General features: G+C 45.2%; 1 protein-coding gene across 4 annotated transcripts in view; it reads left to right on the top strand.

Moving 5' to 3' along the window:
- SPTBN1 (spectrin beta, non-erythrocytic 1) overlaps positions 1-19,803 on the top strand; it is a 115,479-nt gene that overhangs the window by 24,095 nt on the left and 71,581 nt on the right. For all 4 annotated transcript variants that reach the window (XM_088052658.1, XM_088052661.1, XM_088052659.1 and 1 more), the window contains exon 2: positions 9,398-9,597. In XM_088052658.1, coding sequence (XP_087908784.1) covers positions 9,450-9,597 — 148 coding nt within the window. In that variant the 5' untranslated portion in view covers positions 9,398-9,449. The remainder of the gene's footprint in view (positions 1-9,397; positions 9,598-19,803) is intronic.

The raw sequence follows: 19,803 nt of genomic DNA on the forward strand, positions 1-19,803 counted from the left end.
GTGCGCTGAGCCTCCCACGGCCGCATCTCGTTTGTGCCCGTGCCTCGGCTCAGCACTGCGGCACGGCCCGGCCGGGCATGGCAGCCTCCTCCCGTGGGAAGGACACGGGAGCTCGCAGGGATGCCGGGAAGATGGGCAGAGCCTCTGGCTCACTCCCACTCATCCACAGGTTGAATCCCCGCTGATTGGGCTGGGACATTTCGGGAGAAGGGAAACAGAAGGGCAGGGGAGGCAGCAGTAGGCTGGCTGGTAAGGCAGGCCTGTTTACTTGGCAACCGTCCTCCTGTAAGGAGGTCAGAGCTATCGCATCTCGGCCCCGGAGAGGAGCACAGGAGCAGGAATGTGCTCCGGATGGAAGTGTGTCAGTGCCTGGAGTCAGCTCTGCAGCAAGCACAGGCTGCTCTCCTTCGAAATGTGATCCAGGGCCAGCGTTTCTGTGTGAAACCCCCACGCGAGGAGTGGGAAGTGCATGTGCCATGGTGCAGCACCTCCGGTCCCTCTCCCACCCCCAGAAACTTGGCTGTAGCTCTCTTCATTACAATTAATACAGATGTAAACCAATATTGATAAGTTATGTGGTCACACAGAGGCAATCACAGCATTTCTTGAACAACCCCGTGATGTCCGAGTTGTCTTTTTTTTCCTGAGGAAAGTTCCCTTGTGGTGGCACTGAGGTGCTGTGTCCGTGATGCCCCTCAGCCAGGTGCCACCTGGCACTGCCAGTTTGCTGCCCAAGTAAGCAGTGATGTCCCCGAGGGCATTCAGCTTGCCTGGGACTTCCTGCCAAGTGAGGGGCATGGCTGGGGTCAAGATGTGAAGCTTTTCCTACACCGACAGCAGTGCCCTCATCCAGAGGAGAGCCAAGTGTCTTGCAGGCCGGAGGCAGCGGGAGCATCTCAGCTTTCAGTGCTTCCCCGACACACCGCGGGCTCCCAAAGCTCAGAGCTCTGTTTCTCGTGAGCTGGGTCATGAGAGAGTGGAGACCAGAAAACTGGGAACTCCTTTCCTAGGGCACCTGGTTTTTATTGGAGCTCTGCTCTGCGTGAGCGCTTGAAAAATACTAAAAAAGACTTTTTTGTTTTGTTCTGCTGAAGAAAAAGGTAAATGCCGCTGTAGATAATTGCCCTGTATTTTCACATTCTTTTGGTGAAGGTCAGCCCACAGATTGCTTCTAGAACAGGGTGATACTAAATATTGTCCTTTAAATACTCAGTGACTGTGGAAGGAATTTTTTGGGTAGTTTCTTTGGAAATGTGTTGATAAGTAGTGAAATACATCTGTTTTCCTTCCTGCCAGACAGGTTGTCCCTGGTGTCCTCCACCACTCCATCCAATTCTTAGAGGTGTTTAGAAATCTTTGCCTTGCTCTGTGGTCAGGATGGCAAAGGGTGAAATGCAGAGGCTTCTACCAGCATTGCAAGGTGGTTTGGTGAAGCAAGGTGCTGGTCTCCTCTGTGGTAGCTGTGAAATGGCTGAGTTGTGCTGAAGCTGAGGGGCGGATCAGAGTAAAGTTTATCTTGAGTGATAGCCTACGTCAGAAAAGTTCTTCCTATAGTTCCAGAAGGGACTCAGCCGACCTGAAGCCTTTTTGATTCCAGCTCCAGGTCATTTCCTCTTGTGGCTTTCATTTGGGTTCAACCCAGAGCACCCTTTGTGGTATATACAGACAAACGTATTGTTAATCCTACTCAGATTTTTAATCACTTTATATTAATTTACCACCACCAGAATATTTTTGCTATTACTTTCTTTTATTTAGCAAAAAGTTCAGGTAATTCTACAATCAAAATTTCCTGTCTAAGAATTTATAGTACAATAAGTGCATGGGCTGTAAGAGCTAAAGGGCTCTTGGCAGTCATATTCCCCAGAAAAAGGAGTGGCATGCCAGCTGCTGACCCCACAGATCAGAGCACACAGGTGCACCAGCACATATTGGCTGTCTTGTAAAGCCCTCACAACATTCAGGATGCTATTCCAGTCCCGAGCAGAACATAATCCCTGGTTTGCTGCTCATTCCTTACTTTTCAAAGTGACCAGCTGCGTTTGCACCAGAAAAGTCTGCAAAGTCTGAAGAGCAGATTCAATTACGACTCATGAACTGGCACTTGAATTTTCCTCCATGGGAACATCCTTCCTTAGCCCAGGCTTTGGAAAAGCCTTCTGGATGGGTTACCCTACTCAAAAATGTAGCTCTTTCTGAAAATGGGTGAGAAATCTAATAATTGGAATGTAGAAGTTATAAATAATGTAAGAAAAGAGGTGGAGAAAGAAACTGCTGAGCTGAGCTGGTCCCCCAGGTTTTTTCCAGCTAAGATGTATGCATGGCAGGACATTCCCAGATATCCTAATAATTTCAGGGTCTGTCTTTCACTTACACGGGAAAGACTAAGAGGATAATGCAAGTGGTTTTTAAAAGCAAATGACCAAGAGCTGCATGAATTTAAATCCATGGGAATTTCTTTGCTGACCTACTTAGAAGCAGAAAACAGAATGGTGGGTTTAGAAAATGGCCAGCTGATGGTTCATGAGATTTTTTGGGTCCTGAGTTAGATCTCTTTTGGTTGTGTTGGATACAAAGGTAGTTTGTGAATTGGAGTGAAGCTGTATTTAATCCATGGATCTCACTGGAGCAGCCATGGACTATCTCATGATGTATTTATTGGAGTTGAACTAAGCTCTTACTGCTTAAATTCTACTAAGTTTGCCCAGCAGTGCTTGTTTAGGGAAAGCCACAAACACATGACAAAAGAGGTGGAGTACTCTTTGTTTCAAAGTTTAGATCTTTGAGCACTGAGCCGGGCTCAGTATGTGGAGTTTTATACTCACAGCCCTCATGGGTGTTCATGCTCTGTGTGTAACTCCAGGCCCTGCTGGATCCCTGTAGACTTTCCCTTTTGGTTGGGATGCAGGAATGCTATTCCCTAGGAGCTCCTGATGGCTGAGACAGAGCCCTCCCATCAGCAGCTTGGCAAAATGTGTTTTACATTCTCCAAGTGATGAGGGGAAAAGGAAGGGCAGTCCCAGAACAAATTCGGTGCTTGCTCCACCCTGAAGTGTTGTGTGTGGTAAGTTCAGTTCTGCTTCATCTTTGTACTCCTCTTTATTAACTTCTCTCCAAAACCAGCTGCTTTCTACTTAAAATATCCAGGTTTTTTCTGGTTTAGTCTGTTCATGGTTTGTATATAGTTGGTGGTGGGGCATGGCCTTCTTTAGAGGATGGTTCGGAGGCACTTTCTATTCTAGGATGTTCCACAGGGTAGTACAGAAGCCCAGAGGATCTCACCCTACAACTCCTGCTATGTGCCTGACCTTGGATGAAATCCATATGAAGCCTCCTTCTACCCTCTTGGTGTTTTAAGGTGGCTCTTCAAATAATGTTGGCACATCTTGGGTCATATCCTCAGCTGGATGGAGCTACATCAGATTACAGAGGGCAAATTTGGACCACATTTATCAATTAAGTTATTCTACAGTTTTCAGGATAAAATGTTGGAGTCCAGGTCTTCTGGGTGATGTATGAAAAACTGGGTGAGGCTTCGTTGCTCCAAGTGTAGAGAGAATCAGACCAGAAGATTTTAATGGTCTGTGCTGGAACGGAAGGGGTGGAAACAGAGATTTGTGTTTTTAAATAACCTATTTTCAGTCCTTTTGAGTTTCTCTGTGCACTCAGTGCCCTCGGCTGTGCTCGGTTGTTGGAGTCCTTGTCCTGTGCTGGGTGTGCACGGGCCACCCCTGCTGACAGCACTGGGGGCTCCAGGACAGTGAGGCTGTGTCTGTTTTCAGGGAGCAGCACAAACACTTGCTGAAGTAGTTTCAGTGCTTATTTAATTATGTACCCATCTCCCATCTAGAGCATGATATCCTGGGGACTTCAGAAGGAAAACAAGAGCCCGGAATCCACTGTTAACTGCCTGGTTTTTGGAGTGATGGGTTATCTTTGATGTGGGAAGCAGACCTCCCTCGTGAAGGACGGGCTGCCTGATTTTAGTGACCTTTGCACGCTTTTCCAGCCTGTATTGGGAATAAAGAGGCTTCAGTCTTGCCTTGTTTGTGCATTCCTGAAGTGCCCCACACGCTGATTGTGACATTTGGTGGCACAGCCTGTCCCCCCTTTGCTGTGACCTTTCAGGGTGCTTTGGGCTGTTGGGCTCCGCATCCATGGACAGCCAGAGGAGTCAGCAGCACAAAGTGGGGTGGCTTGGGAAGCAAAGACAAAGACATGGAGCACCCTTGGGCTGGAAAATGCAGAAACAGTATGGTTCTGTTTGTGGAAGGAAAGATGGGATTGGGAGAGGGGGAGAGGGGATATTGGAGGTCAAGGGAGTTAGAGCATTGCTGAGTTACTGCCTTTATTATTTTGGGATTGGTTCAGCAGCTGAAACAACAAGCCAGAACATAAGTGAGTGTGCTGCCCTCTGCCCTGTCGGGACAGGGGAGCTCCTGTCCCTGGAAATGTGCTGCAGTTCAGCAACCAACACAGGGGCTGAGCTGGGAGAGAGCCTGGAAACACCTCCTTGGCCTTCAGGCTGAGAAATGGGGACATGCATTTTCCATCTTTCTGAGCTTCATGCTCAGGACTTCAGCTTCTCAATCCAAAAGTTCTGTACAACTCTTGAGTTTCTGCACAGTGTTTTGTAAATACTTGCAGAGTTTGACCTGTGGGGGTGTTTGATGTGTGTGTTCATTTGGCATCCAGCCCTGAGCCTCTCCCAAGATGTCCCTATTGACTCTGACCAGGCCACTTTCCTCTGTGTGGAAGCTTAGGGTGAGAATCTCACCCTGTTGGGGTGCCAAGATGTGGGTGGGCCCTCAGAGTTCAGAGGAGCTTCCAATCTCCAGTTTAAATATTGGCTTAAAATGACATTTTAAAAATTACTTAATGTCTGTTGTGCTGCTGTTAGAAGGGAGCTGAATGTCGCTCAGAATAAATGCAAAGTTTGGTTACATTTTATCTAAATTTCCCTCTCTTTAGTAATAATCATTACTCTAAAGTGAAGAGCTGGACTGGTGAGATGGTCTGAGGCATCAGTAGGAGAGAAGGACGGACTGGGAGGGAAAGTATCCTGCAGAGAGGGTAATGGAATTGCTTTCTGTGCTCGTCCAGCCTTGGTTTCAGAGGGCTACCAGAAAGGAGACAGTGTGTAATTTTGGTTTCTTGGAGCATATCTGATCCTGGATATTCTTGGAACATATCTGATCTGTGGGATCAGGACACCGTTCTCTTTGTCACAGTGGTTGTGTCCGTGCTTGTCACCCGTGTGCTCTGGTGACCTGGAGATGGGAGTGCCTGTGTCTCCTTTTCAATCCTGTGACACAATCCGTGGGAGTTAGAGATGAACTTAAAATTTATCTTTAATGCCAGGAAAGCTGCAATAGGTTGGGCTATGTGTTAGCCAGGGAACAGTCTATTTACATTAACCATGAGACCATTTGGGGATTGCTGTTCAAACTGTATTTTCTTCAATGACAGCACCATAAAAACCTCCTAACAATCCTTAGTTAGAGTAACATGAATCTAACTACAGTTTAGCATGTTTCCTGGAAGAATAGTAACTCTTGAAAAAACAATGTTTACTTTAAAGATAATGTAACTATTAGGAAGTAATTCCAGATGTGTGGTTATGGCAGAATTTCAGGGATTATAGTCATAGCCTGTTTAGTGAATTACATGATTGCATTTAAGAGTAGCCAATGAATTTTTTTTACATTAATTCATTCTTCAGATGGGCCGAATAAAACTGTTTGTTTTCTATTATCTGAGAAACAAACAGAGCAGAATCTGGTCTATTTATGAAAGTAAATACAAAAGGTCTGACCCCTGGACGTGGCCTTTGAAAACCGTCTGAGAAAATTCTCTTCCTGGTAGCTGATTTTTTTCTTCAAGCCATTTCTTCTTTTTGAAGATAATGCCAACCCCCCGCCCTCAGATTATGCAATAGGTTTTAAGGAATGCTTTGAAATGAAATGGTTTGATCTCTTTTGTCTCATGAGGTCGTCTAGCATGGTATCCATCACAGAAGGGTATAAAATATAACAGATATATTTAATCAATGAAAAAACAGATTTTTCTCAACCCATCGTGGAGGGCCTGTGGATTCAGGGCCCAGAGCAGCTCCATGCTATTTATTAGTTCAGCCCTGTGCCTGCTTATCCCTGGAATTACCTGCTAACATCTCCAAGCCAAGGTGCACTAAGCACTGGCAGATGAGTTTAAGAGGGCGTGGATTAACTGAGAAACCCCAGTGGCTGCTTTCTCCGGTTTATGACATCCTAGAGTCTGAATTATGAATAGTAAAGGAACTGTGACCTGCCATTTCTGAAATGTCTTGTTCCCAGTGTGTTTATCCAGTCCTGAGAGTGGGTTGGCTTGCAGGATGTTGCTCGGGATGTTGGCAGCTGAAATTCCTGTTACCTCTGGCTCTCTGCAGAAAACATAATTCCTTTATTAGGGAGCTATCTCAGCTTAAAGCCAGGCCAGGATGTTTAAGTGACAAAGGTGGTTCCTGCTGGAAAATGGGCTTCCCTCTGTCCCTTTGCCCTCTGTGGATGTTGGTGGGTGCTTCATGCAGAGGTTTAAACTAAATCTGTAAATATATGTGTGTTACATGTCTGTGTGTGCTGCACATGCACACAGAGGGTTTTCAGCATGTTCTTTCAAGTGCAGGGCTGATTTCACAGGTGGGTTATGTTCAAGGTCATCAACAGTGAACTCAAGGGCTCCAGGAAAATTCCGAACTGTTTTCCCCCGTTATTCCCTGGGCAGTTTATGGTGTTGCCCATGTCAGATCGGGACACCCTTAATGCAGACACAAGATGTGCTGCTGCAGGATCTCCATCCCTGCAGTCAGGAGCCTGCAGGTTTCTGCCAGGGCTCGTGTTTATCTTCCCTCCCTGTTCCTGGAGGCACCGGTGGCTTGTGCTGGATCAGAGCTGCAGCGGGACTCAGGAAAAGCTGTTTTCCAGCAGGGACTGAAGGCGGTGGCTGCGCTCTCTGTAGCAGGGTCTGTTTCTGGAATCAGGATTCCGTTGTGTTCTCCTCACCTCGCTTTGCTGCAAGGTGCTTATTTTTATCCCTGCAGCGTTTTCCTGCTCCCCGGCTCCGCTGTCCCTGTGGCAGGGAGCCGCATCCCAGAAAAGGGAGCCTGATGTCAGGGAGCAAGGTGCTGCTTTTATTAGAATCAGAACAAGGATGCAGGTTTTCCAGCCCTATAGGTGTGGGATAACAGGCCATTTCATGCTCAATTTAGCTTTATCTGGGATAGATTTTGCTTGTGCTATGCTCAGGGTGGAAGAAGTGATAAAGCACAAGTTAGAGTTGAATTTATTCTGGATCGAGTTGTGTGTGTTTCTAAACAGCAGTGACACAGAAATAAATTAAATACCATGGTTTGTTCCATCTATATTAAATTACGTGTCACTGCATCCCGATTTCGGGGTCACTGATTTTTATGGTTGGAGCTGCAGCTTTTCTGGTGGCACATCTGCTCTTCCTTGAGCACCGGTGAATATAGAAAAGATGGAAGATGATGTTGTCGACCAGCCCGCTCCCACTCGTTGTTTATACTGGCTGCTCCGTGGATTTAATTGGAATTAACCCTGATTTCAGCCTGTGTGCAGGGATCAATGGGAGGTTTTTGTCTAGGCCTGCTGCTCAGTGAGGATCAGCTGGTGAGTGCTGTGCAGAAACGCGGTGAGCGGGGTTTAATCCTTGCCCCTGTGTTTGCTCCGTGCTTTTGTTTGTTCCTAGCGGCAGGATCCGGCCGGAGCGGCTGATCCATCCCCGGCTCCTGCGGGATGCGCCGCGGGAGCTCCGTCCCCACGACCTTCCCCAGAGCCAGATCTCCTCACGTTCCCTCGCTGTTGGCAGCTCCCCATGACTAAAGCGATTCCTTCCCACCTTTCCTGAAGGTTGAACACTCGCACTCGGCCTTCGGGAACGGCTCCTTACGTAAGGGCCTTTCCCATTCCTGCGCCAGACACCGGCATCTGTCCCCGCGGAAACACGGCACGGACCTGCCGTGGGGTGGCACCGGGGGCCAGCCCGGTCTGCTATCCCGGGCCCGGACCGGGAACTACCGCCGCCGCCGAGCCACGGCAGCCGCGCCGTCTGTCGCGCGCGAGGTGCATTTATGTCGCGACATGCGGGTGTCGGGAGGGGCCGGGCCGGCAGGTGGCGCCAGCGCGGCGGGCGGGGAGAGCCGTGAGGGGCGGCCCCGGCCCCGCCCTGCGCCCCGGGCTGCCGGGGAGGGGAGGGAGGTTGTGTGGCCGCTCGTTTTTTTTTTTGTTTTTGTTTTAAATTTTCTTTTTAAATGAGAAAGTGAGATAAAAGAGACAAAAGACAAGAGAGGCCCTGGGTCGGGGCGCCGTGAGGGGAGCGCGCGTCCCGCCCAGGTAAAAAAGAGCGGCCCCCTGGCTCCCCCTTGCCCATGTATTTAACTGCATTTCTGGTAATTACTGCGTTTTGTGAAAGTGAGCTGTGACTTTCTGTGTTTCTGAGGAGCAGCTTGTGCTCCTCAGGATCTCTCTGAGCACTGACTGGTGAAGGGGATGCTCAGCGCTGTTCTCACTGGGCTCACAGCTGTGTATAACCTTCCTCCTTCTCCTCCTTCTCCAGAGATATCTGCCTCTTGTATATCTAGTACTGATAAATACATGGAAATCCTAATCAGAAAGCAGAATAAATATGCAAACAGCACCCTGAAAGAGGAGAACCTCACCCCAAGGGTTGCGTTGGTGGGTGCCATGTTGTTCCTGTGGAGAGTTCAAAGTAATGCATCATTTAGTTGGTTTTATCTGGATTAGTTCATAAATAAATTGCCAGGACCAGTCACAAAGTCAGTATTTGCATGTGGAGACAGAAATATTTCTTCAGATACATGTTAAAAGGCTTTTGCTTGTCAAATGCTTATGTGGCTTTTTGAGAATCTGTATTTTTTTTTTTCCTATCAGTATTTACACCATTTTGTAAAGGTATTGAGGTCATCTTTGTGCTTGAGGTTTTTCTTAGCCAAGTTATCCACAGCTCCATATGCTTTCGCCAGCATTCACAGATCTCTAAAGCCGATAGTCTGCTTTTGAAAATGACAGTTGTGGAAGTGTTTTGCTGCACTCTTCCATCCATGGAGCTGAACATGACAATTCTGGGTGTGTGTATGCAGTAAAGCTTCTGGCTTTGGTAAAGCACTTAATTTTTTGAGAGTATGTGTTCTCTGAAGGAGTGGTTGGTATCTCACCTTGAGATACCAATTTGTTCTTGAGATACCGCTTGTTCTTGAGCTTGTCTTCAAGTAAAATTCACTGGTGTTTGAAACCAGAACTCCTGAGCTCGACCTTTATGACTTTCTTTCAACATATGTGTACCATCTAAATTATTATTTTTACGTGTTTTTCTTTGACAGAGGGTTTTAGGAAGAATCTGATGGTGAGGAGAGGCTAAGGAGAAGACTCAGGATGACGACAACGGTAGCGACAGATTACGACAACATTGAAATCCAACAGCAGTACAGCGACGTCAACAACCGCTGGGATGTCGATGACTGGGACAATGAGAACAGTTCTGCTCGGCTGTTTGAGCGCTCCCGCATCAAGGCCCTGGCTGGTAAGCACTGACCTCGGGTTTGGAAAAAAATAAAAAAGCTCTCCTTCAAAATACCTCCATCTGGAAGTGTGCAAAACACCTCACTAATCCTGGAAAGGAGGAATGTGGTAGGTGGAGGTAGTTGTCATGTAGTAATGAATGATGGGACTCTACATTCTTTCTGAAATACTTGCTGTCTTCTGCTGAATTCCACTGTCATCAGCAGAGAAATGAAACTGGAATGGATCTTTTCTCATTTGAAACGAGATTACATTTGATTGTGGAGTAAAAAAAGATATACATTAACCATATTTGTTTATAGAGCAAAGAGATGATGTCATGTCCTTTCAGCTCTGAGTCACTGCCCTGCAAAGCAATTTTTACGCATTCTGTAAATGATTTCCTGACTTTTATGGTAGCATGCCCACATTTTTGCCCTCTGAACAAAATGTCTTGGCAGTGTGGGACAGGAATAGAAAATAGCTCAAAACTATGCAGAACATTCTGCTGGTGAAATCTGAGCTGTAGGGATGGCTTTAAACCCAACACTTCATAAGGTGTTGAGACAGGTTTATTAAATCAGCTGCCCTGAGACAAAGGTATCACCTGTTCCATTTGTGATTCCAATGGGGCTGGGGCTGGGGTGCAGCGTGCCCTTTCTGCTCTCTACTCCAGCCGTGGGGATGCATCAGATGCTGAACCCCTTTACGTGTCAGGCACAGGCCAGGATCAGGTGTGGAGCTCAGTAATAGGGAAATGAAGTAGTTCATGCAGGTGGGCAGAGAGCAGATCACATAACTCTTCCTGGGGACAGTAATGCTATTGACTTAATGGAACTGCTCACAGAGAGGGGACGTGTGTTAAATTTTGCTGCCTTTAATTACAGCAGTTCCCATCACAGTGTGCATTTGGAATGACAGGGAGAACGCCTTACCTGGGCAGGGCTGTGCTGAGTGGGATCAGAAACAGCTTGCTGGTACCTGTGGTGATAGACAAAATGAATCTCAGCTTGGATTGCTTTATTTTAATAGTTTACTCTTGTTTGAGGAAGAAACTGTATTTTACTCCTGCCATGTTAGTGATTGTAGGTTGTATCCTGTTCCTTGGGTGGGAAATGCTTTTAGCACAAAGCTCATGAGCCATGTTTGGGTCCTAGATCTCACCTTACTGCAGCTGCTTGTTCCACTTACTTTTGTAGCAAGCAGAACTCCCCACCTGAGTAATGAATAATAAACATGAAACTCTTATTTCAAGGAGAAGTAATGTAAGGAAAGTACTTGAATTATTTAACTAGCCTAAAACACATACCAATGTCAAAGCAAATAATTTTGCTGAAGATTCAGTTCAGATATTTAAACATTTTCCCACAGTATGGTGTATTTATTTTTCTTCTGAATAAGCATTACTCATAGTTATTTTAATTTGATACATTTCCATACCTGTAATTCTCTACGGTTGATGCTGAGAATGCTGTGTGCTGCCAAAACTTGGCTTTGCATCCTGCATTGCTGCAGCACTGCTTGAAAGCTTAATCATGGTGCAGGGAGAGAGGAGTGAGGAGAAGTTTGTATTTCAAATCCAAGGTTATGGTTAAAGGCTGAGCTGTGGTACTTCTGGCACTGATCAACATATGTTTTCAGATATGCTGTCTGGTGGGTAATCTTCCCTTGCAGAAAGGCACTGGCAGGTTTTTAACAGCTGCAGCCTGGAGCTGGGCTGGCAATAATCTCTGTCATTGTCCTCTTTCAGTGGAGACAGGCCCTTTCTGGAAAGGTGCTCTCCAATTCAGCTGCGTGTCACAGGCCTGGGCACAATGAGCACTGGGTGAAAGCCTGGTGCACACACAGTCAGCTGGGGCATGGCAGGAGAGCCTGCTGGGCTCTGCAACCCCTGCGTTTGTCTGGCTGCTGCACCGCCACTTTCCTCTGGGTGAACTTCACTGCCCTCTGAAGCAGAAATAGTTGTGTGCCACCTTTGGGGTCTGGATTTACTGAACAACACTCCAGCTTGACTTGGGTGAACGCTGGCTCTTTGTGGGCACGAGCACCTTCCCACATCTCCAAGATTGGGCATCTTCTGACACTAACATTTCTCTCCAGAGGTCATGGGTGGGCTGTATCTCAAGACTGCCTGTGGCTGTCCCCTTGCAGTATGTCAGTGACAAGATATAACAAAAGGCTATCAATGTCTTGCATTCTATGAAACACTCATGCATCATTATCCCCTTGTCCTAATACGAAAGGTTTCAAATGAACACACCAGGCACTGGTTCCTTACATTTCATCACCAAGATGCAAGCTGCTGTATTCCAAAGTGGAACAGCCGTGGGCATGTTACACTGCCTGACTAATGGCTCTGTACTCTCTGCGGGTGCAGGCATCTTCTTTCCATACTCTTCACAAGCTGTGAAGTGCCTCTTCGGCAGAGCTTCCATCTCGTGTTCATTCTGCTTCACTGTAATTGAAGTGAAACTTACTTCCTTTAAGGTAAAGTGAGGTAAAGAGTGAGGAAATAAGAAGTGAAGTTTGTAGCCAGTCTTAGGCTCCACTGTAGGAAGAATCCTGATGGCCTCACATTCCATCAGGATGTTGAAGTATTTAAACAGCAAAGGCAGGAGGTGGTGGTCAGAATAATCTGATCAGAACAATGTCCTGAAAGAAGGCTCAGGTAAAGCAAGTATGATATAATAATAATAATAATAGTAATATTGATAGAAAACCAGTATTGTTAGTAACAGCAGATGATAATCAGTGTTGTTAAAGTGGTCTGTGTACCATAAAAACCAGAATGTAAAGAGTTATTTTGGTTTAAAACCAAGAAATCATCTGGGAACTCAGCTTTCAATCAGAATCCAGATTTGGAGGGATATACAACCAGATTGGTTGCCATTCATGTTGAACTAACTCACTCTGCAACTGATATGAGAAGAAGGTAACTGATCCCTTCTTCGCCAAGTAAGGTATCCCACTGTAGGAAATCATCTTTCACTTGTCCTTGTTCCCTTTGGTTCTCTGGAAGGTCTTGCTGGAGGACCAGGTAATTCTACCTGCTCTGTAGGAGCCAAAAGATATCATGTTTGTGCAAGATTCTTCATTCACAAATCCTCAAGGGTTGGATTTCGTTTATCTAGGACCATTAGCTAACTGGATTTGTCGTGCAGCTCCTTGGTGCATGAAGCTCTTGCAAAAACCTTAAGAAACAGTTCAGTTGTTCAGCAGAATTTTTCTCACTCAGCCTTTGGGCTCTGAGGTTCAGGTGTGCCATGCTTGCCAGCTCAAGCGCAGTTTTCAGATACCATGAGAGCTGTCACCTCCAAAACTTTCCATTTCTTCAGTTCGCTAATTCAATATTAAACTTGGCTACAGTTACTCGCTTTTCTGCTCATTTGTATTTTGCCCTTTTATTCTCTGGGTTCATCCAAGTGACCAGAAGGTCTGTGACTCAGCTCCCTGGCCCATGAATTAAAACCAGTTTGAAAGAAATGAGAGGAGTATCCTAGTGTGGGCAGGAGTACATTCCTTTTCCAGCTTCACCCAAGTGGCCGTGCGTAGGTCGGGGCACTCACTGGTGTTGCACGACGTGGTGTTGATGAGCCTTACAGGGCAAGCCAGGAGGCTGCATTTGTCGTGCAGCTTTCCTTAGTTTCCCAAACTGGGCTTGTCATTCATGCCAGTAACTTAAATCCTCCCAGCAGCAAGAGGGGGAAAAGCGTTGAAGTTGTTCCTGAAGTTACATTATTGACATTTTTTTTCTTTTTTATATAGAGGAGTAGCCATTTCATAAGGTTAAAAAAATTATAGAAAATTTCCAGTGGGAAAGTTCTGAGTATCTTATGTGACGCTAATTACTCCCTTGTGGCACTGATCTTTGAGCCATTTTCCCCACAGCTCCAGTGCAAAAAGTCAGCAGAACAACCCCACAAAGAGGTGAAAAGGAAGATTCTGCTTCTAGTACTCTCCAGGTATCACACACCTTCCTGGCCCTGCTGTCGAGCATTTCTTCCACAGCAAAATTTCTGTTTCGCTCTGAGCATACAGAACGAAGTTTCAGGTCTCAAACCAATAAAAAAGGGCAATTTACGATTATTTAGAGCTTAAGAGAATAAACTTTGGATTTATTCTTGGCTTTGAAAGAGCATACTGAGAATAAGCTCTTGCAGGGTGTTTCCTTGAGTATCCTGCACCTGAGCTATCCTGGACTTAAAAATCAGTCACTAATTTTAATAGCAGAAAGTGGTAAGGAAGGAGTGCTCAGCATGATAGCGATGCTCATAAATCAACTTGAAAGGGCGTGTGAGGGATTCACTTGAGACTAAACAGAAATAAAAACCTTAGAGCAGCAAAATCTGCTCTGCACTGGTGTGGCAGAGCTGGTTGTTAGCCTGTGGATTTGTTTAGAGCTACAGGCCTAATGCAGGCATACCCAGATGAGCATGAAAGGGCTTATTTTAAAAAATCTTATTTTGCTCAGATAAAAGTTGATGGAATTTTTTCAACAAAAGCTTTTCCAAATGTTGACCTCACTCTATGGTTTCCTTCTGGATTTTGCTTCTGGAACAATTTCTTCTGTTGTTTCTAACCTTCCCAGAATCCGCAGGGGCGGGTGTTAGGAGCAGCAGTGTCCTTTGGTGTGTTGTGTGTGTCATGCAGGCGTGAAGGGAAGGAGCAGGGCAGCAGAGAGGCTGCTGTACTGCCACATGTCACCTGTGATGCTGGCTGGGACTCCTGATGCACACTGTGCTCTTATCAGAGAGCAAGGAAAAGTTCAGCCCATCTGTCACTGTGCATTAATGCATTGGCTTTTAAAGTTGCCTTGGAGAACTGTTTCTAAAGCAGACAGCAAAAACCAGACAATAAATAATGCTTTGTTCTTAGTGGGTTTATTTTTAAAAATTATCAGTGGACTGACCCAAAAAGAAGAGACAGTGTGTCTGTGAAACATAGAGAAATTTGCAAGTAGAAGCAAACAATGTATTCGATGATCAAAAATGTAGCTTGGCATACAGGTCATTTGTATCTTGCTGCTGTAACAACGTGATTTTTAGTTTCAGTTGGGCATGGTTTGGGGGTTTGCCCTCTCTCTTTAGAATCAAAGGAGTCATGTTGCAAACTACAACGTGTTTGCACTACAGGGAAGTATAAGTCAGGTTCTTGGTAGTCTGATTAGATCCCTGGTCCCGTGTAGCCTCTTGAGTAGAGAGGCAAGCTGCTGGAAAGAAGTCCTGCTGAATGGTACCTCAGGAGTTGTTTGGAACTGCGCGTGCTTGTCTGCTCCATGGACAGGATTTATGAGTACTTAGTAACCGAGTGGTGGATGACAGTGGTTGCATCCTGGTGAATGACTGACTGTAATCTGGCACGCATTGCTCAAGCACGATGAGCTGGGGCTGGAAAAATAGCCTTTTTGTTTCTTTGGGGACGGAGCAGGATAGGAGCAGTTCTGGCAGCCTCACTCTGGAAAGTCTGAGTGCTGCTGTCATTTTACGTCTCCACTGAAATCCTTTCAGGACTAAGCACTGTTGAGTTGGACACGTATACAGGAGAGCCCAACATCTTGCCAGCATGAGCCTGTGTTGATTGATCCCTGGATCTTTGAATCCCTGTGCATTAAGCTCCTGGCTGGAATACAGATCCATATCTGCTTCTCATAGTTCCTTGAGGAGAGTTCCAGGCATACGCCAGTCCTTATGCACAGACGACTCTGTGCTTGGACAGCAATGCAATAATTTAACAAAATAAGGTGTAAGAGGATTCTGTGCTCTAGTTAAGCTTAAATATAAAAAGCCATCTGTACCCAGAGGAAGCCAATGGAAAGCTGATGTATCTGTGCTGACTCTGTGTGCACAGACATGTGTATTTGCCTTTGGGATATTACCTGTGATGTGTGCACAGGGATAATCCTGCAGCAGGTCAATCTGCGTGGTCATACCTGGGCATTTCGATACCGTGGCACTGCACTGACATCCAGAGCAAACTTCCTTACACTGATTTTAGGTGGGAGCTATGCCTTCATTCCCAGAGTGGCACAGCACACTGCTCTCCTGTCTGCTCCAGTTCTCCTCATCCATTCATCCCCATGGCATCAGTGAAGAATAAGAGCACTGGGTGACGTGCTTTTGGCTGCCCCAAAACACTGAGCTGAGTGGGAGGCAGTGCTCAGCATCAGCAGGGCAGGAGTTGTGAAGGGGGGGGTAAAGAGCTCTGGCTGCAGCAGCTGCTCTGGGAAAGGTGAGAGCTGAGCCAGGCACTGTCTTAAGCCTGGGATAATACACTGGGATATGTTGACAATTTAGAGGAGACCTCCCAGCCAGATTGTTACCTGGTATAAACTGGATTCTCCCCTGGCTTCTCCGAGGCCATGCTGTCTTAACCAGCTGGGAACCTGACTAGAGGTGGCCCTTCATGGGAAATTTGAAGGCTGAAAAGACTGCAAATGTTCTTTGCTGTTGGAGTCAATGTTTTAGGGATATTAAATACAGAGAAACCATGAGACCCTTCACTGAGATAATGAAATTGTTTTTAAATAATTTGCTGAATAATCTTAATGGAAATTATTTCTTCTTTATAGAAACTACATGCCAATATTGGCAATATATATATTTTTTAAAATTATGGCTTCTCTCAGGGGTGAGCTTAGCTATGGATGAATTTCAAAACCTAGTCATGAGTTTGTAATTCAAAAGAAGTCTTTCCACAAAAAATGCGTATGCAGAAGAGAATGTTCTCATCTCGTGTCTTTAGCATCTAACTAGCAATGTTTCTGTATTTATGATATTTATTCAGCCAAATCTGCAATGTGCCTTGCATTTTTTCCTTCTATTTGTTGCTGGGATACTGCCTGAAAGCACTCCCTGAAGTATAAGTAATGTCTAACAGAGCACACTGCAAAGTGAAATTCAGTGCAGGATTCAAACATGTTTACTAATTTCTGTTAACCTTGGAGCTCTTCTAATGGGGAAAGATTAGTGATGAAATCATTCCCTCGGATCAGAGCTTTGATTCTTATCTTGAGGTAATATCCTGGAGAGATATAAACCCAGATTGCCTGGAGACGAATTTCCTTGATGGGGAAGAGGCAAAAAGAACAGGAATAGGGATAAAAACCAGCCACCATGTAGAGAGGGTGATGAAAATCACTTCTGAATTCCACTTCTTCAGTTTCCAGCATTCTCCCTAACAGTTTTGAGCTCTTTCAGTGAGCAAGGCAATCGCTGCTATTTTTTTTTGCCAACCACTTTGTATATGTATGTTGTATGAGGATTTTTTCAAGTTTTTCTTCCTTTATTAAGCCTTGAAGGCAGAGGGGTGTCAAGTGACAGTGTTTGTACATCCACTTGTATAATGTATTCATTTTTTCAATACATCATATAAAAATGAAGTTGGTTGCTCTCAAATAATAACTTCATGAGTTGGACACAGTTAATAAATGTCAGTTGATCACTAAGCTTTTTTGTGGAGAGAAGCAGTTTCCAGATGGGGCCATAGTCTGGCTTGTGGAGATTTGTGAAGATCAGTGTATTCTGCTGTTTGTTTTTACCCAATTTCCATTTTGCTCAAGGGTAATAGGACATTGAATTGTCATGCCTGAGTGATCATGGTGTAGAAACAGTGCATCTTCTGTGTTCCTGGTCAGACTGAAAAGAAAAAGAAAACCGTTCAAAAGGAAGAAAAAGGAGGGTGGCCATTTCTCTGTCTCTCTCCCATACATATATAAACATAGGTGCAATTCAGGTGGAAGAGAAGGGAGGGAGAGGCAGTGACAATAATCCCAGCTTCTGAAAAAGCAAATCAAAACCCGCAAAAAAGAATTTTCTGCAAGAAAATGAAATGTTTTCATGACAACATTTCACAGCCAGCGAGTGTGTTAAGTGTGTACCTGTGCAGTGTGCTTGATTTGAACAGGCTTTGTAAGGGCTGCCCACCTATGTCAGGGAGCAAGCCAAGTGCATTTAATGGGCAACAAATAAAACCTGGGAATGTAGTTACAGCTTTCCCCTGTGCTGGTGAGTTGCTGGAGTATGGGAAGCACTACAGGTTGGAATGTAAACCAACAGAAACCGTCATTTCTTCTGAAATGTTCCACAAGTGCCTCCTGTAGCTCTTCCCTGCTGGCCTTCCTGGCAGGTGTTTGATTCCTGCAGTGAGCAAGGACATGCTGTTACAAAAGTCACATCAACTTTCCTGTTAATCTGGGACTTGTGTAAACTGAAACCCGAAACCAGGTGCAACTGGCTCAGTTTCAGTAATAAACTGAGATTCTGGCCTGGTTTGTGAGAAAATTCCCAAAGGTTTTGGTCTCAGATGTCACAACCTCGGGATTCACCTGGAGCCCAAAGCTGGTTTGTACCTGGGACTTGGAGCAGAGCTGCTGGAAGGCCAGCCTTGACATGGCAAAAGCAAAAGGTGTAACAGCCCTTCTGTAATAAAAATCCTTGTCTCCTACTGTTTATTGGGCCCCTTTTCCTTGCCTTTGGATTGCATTGGCTCTCCAAAGCCCATGTGAGTCACAGAGAATGTATCTGGAAGGGACTATGAGAACCCCAGCACAGGGAAATTGCCACTGATCTAAAATCCCCTTTTAAACAGAAACATGGAGATACTTTCTGCAGTGGAAATGTTACTGAAGAGGAGATCTCTTGGTTTGCTTGTATTCATTTTGCCTCCTTGTGAGAGAGTTACCGAGGTGTTGCAGGACACGGCAGGTTAGGAACTGAAGGGTTCTGTTTCCTCCAATACCTGCAGCAGAGATAATGAGCTTGGCAGCTCATTTCTGCTTGGTGTGTGGGCTGCTGCTTCCAGCATCCTAGATAAAAAACTGGAGGGAAACCAGCTAACTCTTCAGGATTCATGTTATGCAAATTGTCAAATAAGGTAAAAAATATTTATTTCCTATTACATTCTAGAACAATCCCCAGCAAACCTCTCTCTCCTTGCTCCAATATATGGGGAAAGGTTTTGTTTTTATTGTGAGGATGGAGGCAAGTGTAATAATGAGTTTTCAGTTCCTAATTGTAGCACTTAGGGGATGTGTAGGAACTTTACCCACCTTCAGGAGAGGAGCAAAATGTTACGTGATTTCTCTGGAATTTTAGTTTAATAAATCATCCTTTTTATCTTGTATTTTTTTTTCCTTGTTAGCCACCAACTAGAGAATTTACAAGAGCAAGAAAGAGTAAAGAGAAAAGACAAGGTTGATGATTAACCAGGCTCATAATTATTGTAAGCTCTGGCTTAGAAACATTGATAATTAGGTATTTGGAAGGTAATTTTGCTGGATCTATCATTAGTTTCTTCCTTAGAAACCCTAGTTTTTTACTTTGTGTCAGAACCTGCTCACTTCAGCAGCATTTTTCAGAACCATGTAAAGACAGAGCCCAGGAGTGACCATTTTGTGTTCTGAGGTAAGCAGCTGTTTCCAAATGTGACTTGTACATTCATAATATTACTGTAATCAACACCTCGTTCTCCTTGAGGCTTTGCAAAGCTCTGATCATGTCAGCTAGGACACTCTGCATTATGGCTAAGTGGATAATCACTTGTGTTTTATTTACTCTGAACAAGTACACAAGCCATCATCACCTGGCAGGTGCTGTGAGACAGGGACAATTCAAACTCTGCAAAAGTCATTTCACAGATAATGGGCAAAAAAATTGAGAACAAAATTTAGAGGGTGGAAAAAAATCCCCAGCACACCCCTCCCTCCTCAATATGCTGAGCTTACTATAGGTTTACTATATGGTCTGGCTTTCTTTTCCTCTAGTGCTGTAATCAGTAATGAATTACACCATGAATTTCCAGCTGTGTTGATGTGATAAGTTGCACTTGGCCTAGTGCTCCAAAGCTATCTATGGCTTTAAAGCATTCAATCCCCTCCATAACATATTATCTAATTAATGTTGTCAAGGGCTTAGTCAATGTAAGATAAACAGGGAAAATGAGTAGAACTGGGGTGTCACAAAGGGCTTTGTGCACCAGAGCCTTGTGATCGATCCGGTGCATCAGCACATGGCAGCAGAAAACAGCTCAGGTTCACTCATTTGCAGTCAACAACAGAGCGATGGATTAGGTTTGGTGTGACTCACACAAACGGGGAGCTGGCAGGATGCCCGTTTGGAAACAGCCTTGCTACATACCGTGTAGCATTTCACAAACACAGACATGTCCCCATTTTGCTTTGCTCTTTCCACTGAATTCCCACCCACCTGTTCGGCAGAGCCTTCAAGATGTA

The sequence above is a fragment of the Pseudopodoces humilis genome, chromosome 3 (assembly GCF_049639895.1).
Source record: "Pseudopodoces humilis isolate 2021_Gansu_Grassland_sample_001 chromosome 3, ASM4963989v1, whole genome shotgun sequence".
NCBI classification, from domain to species: Eukaryota; Metazoa; Chordata; class Aves; order Passeriformes; family Paridae; genus Pseudopodoces; species Pseudopodoces humilis.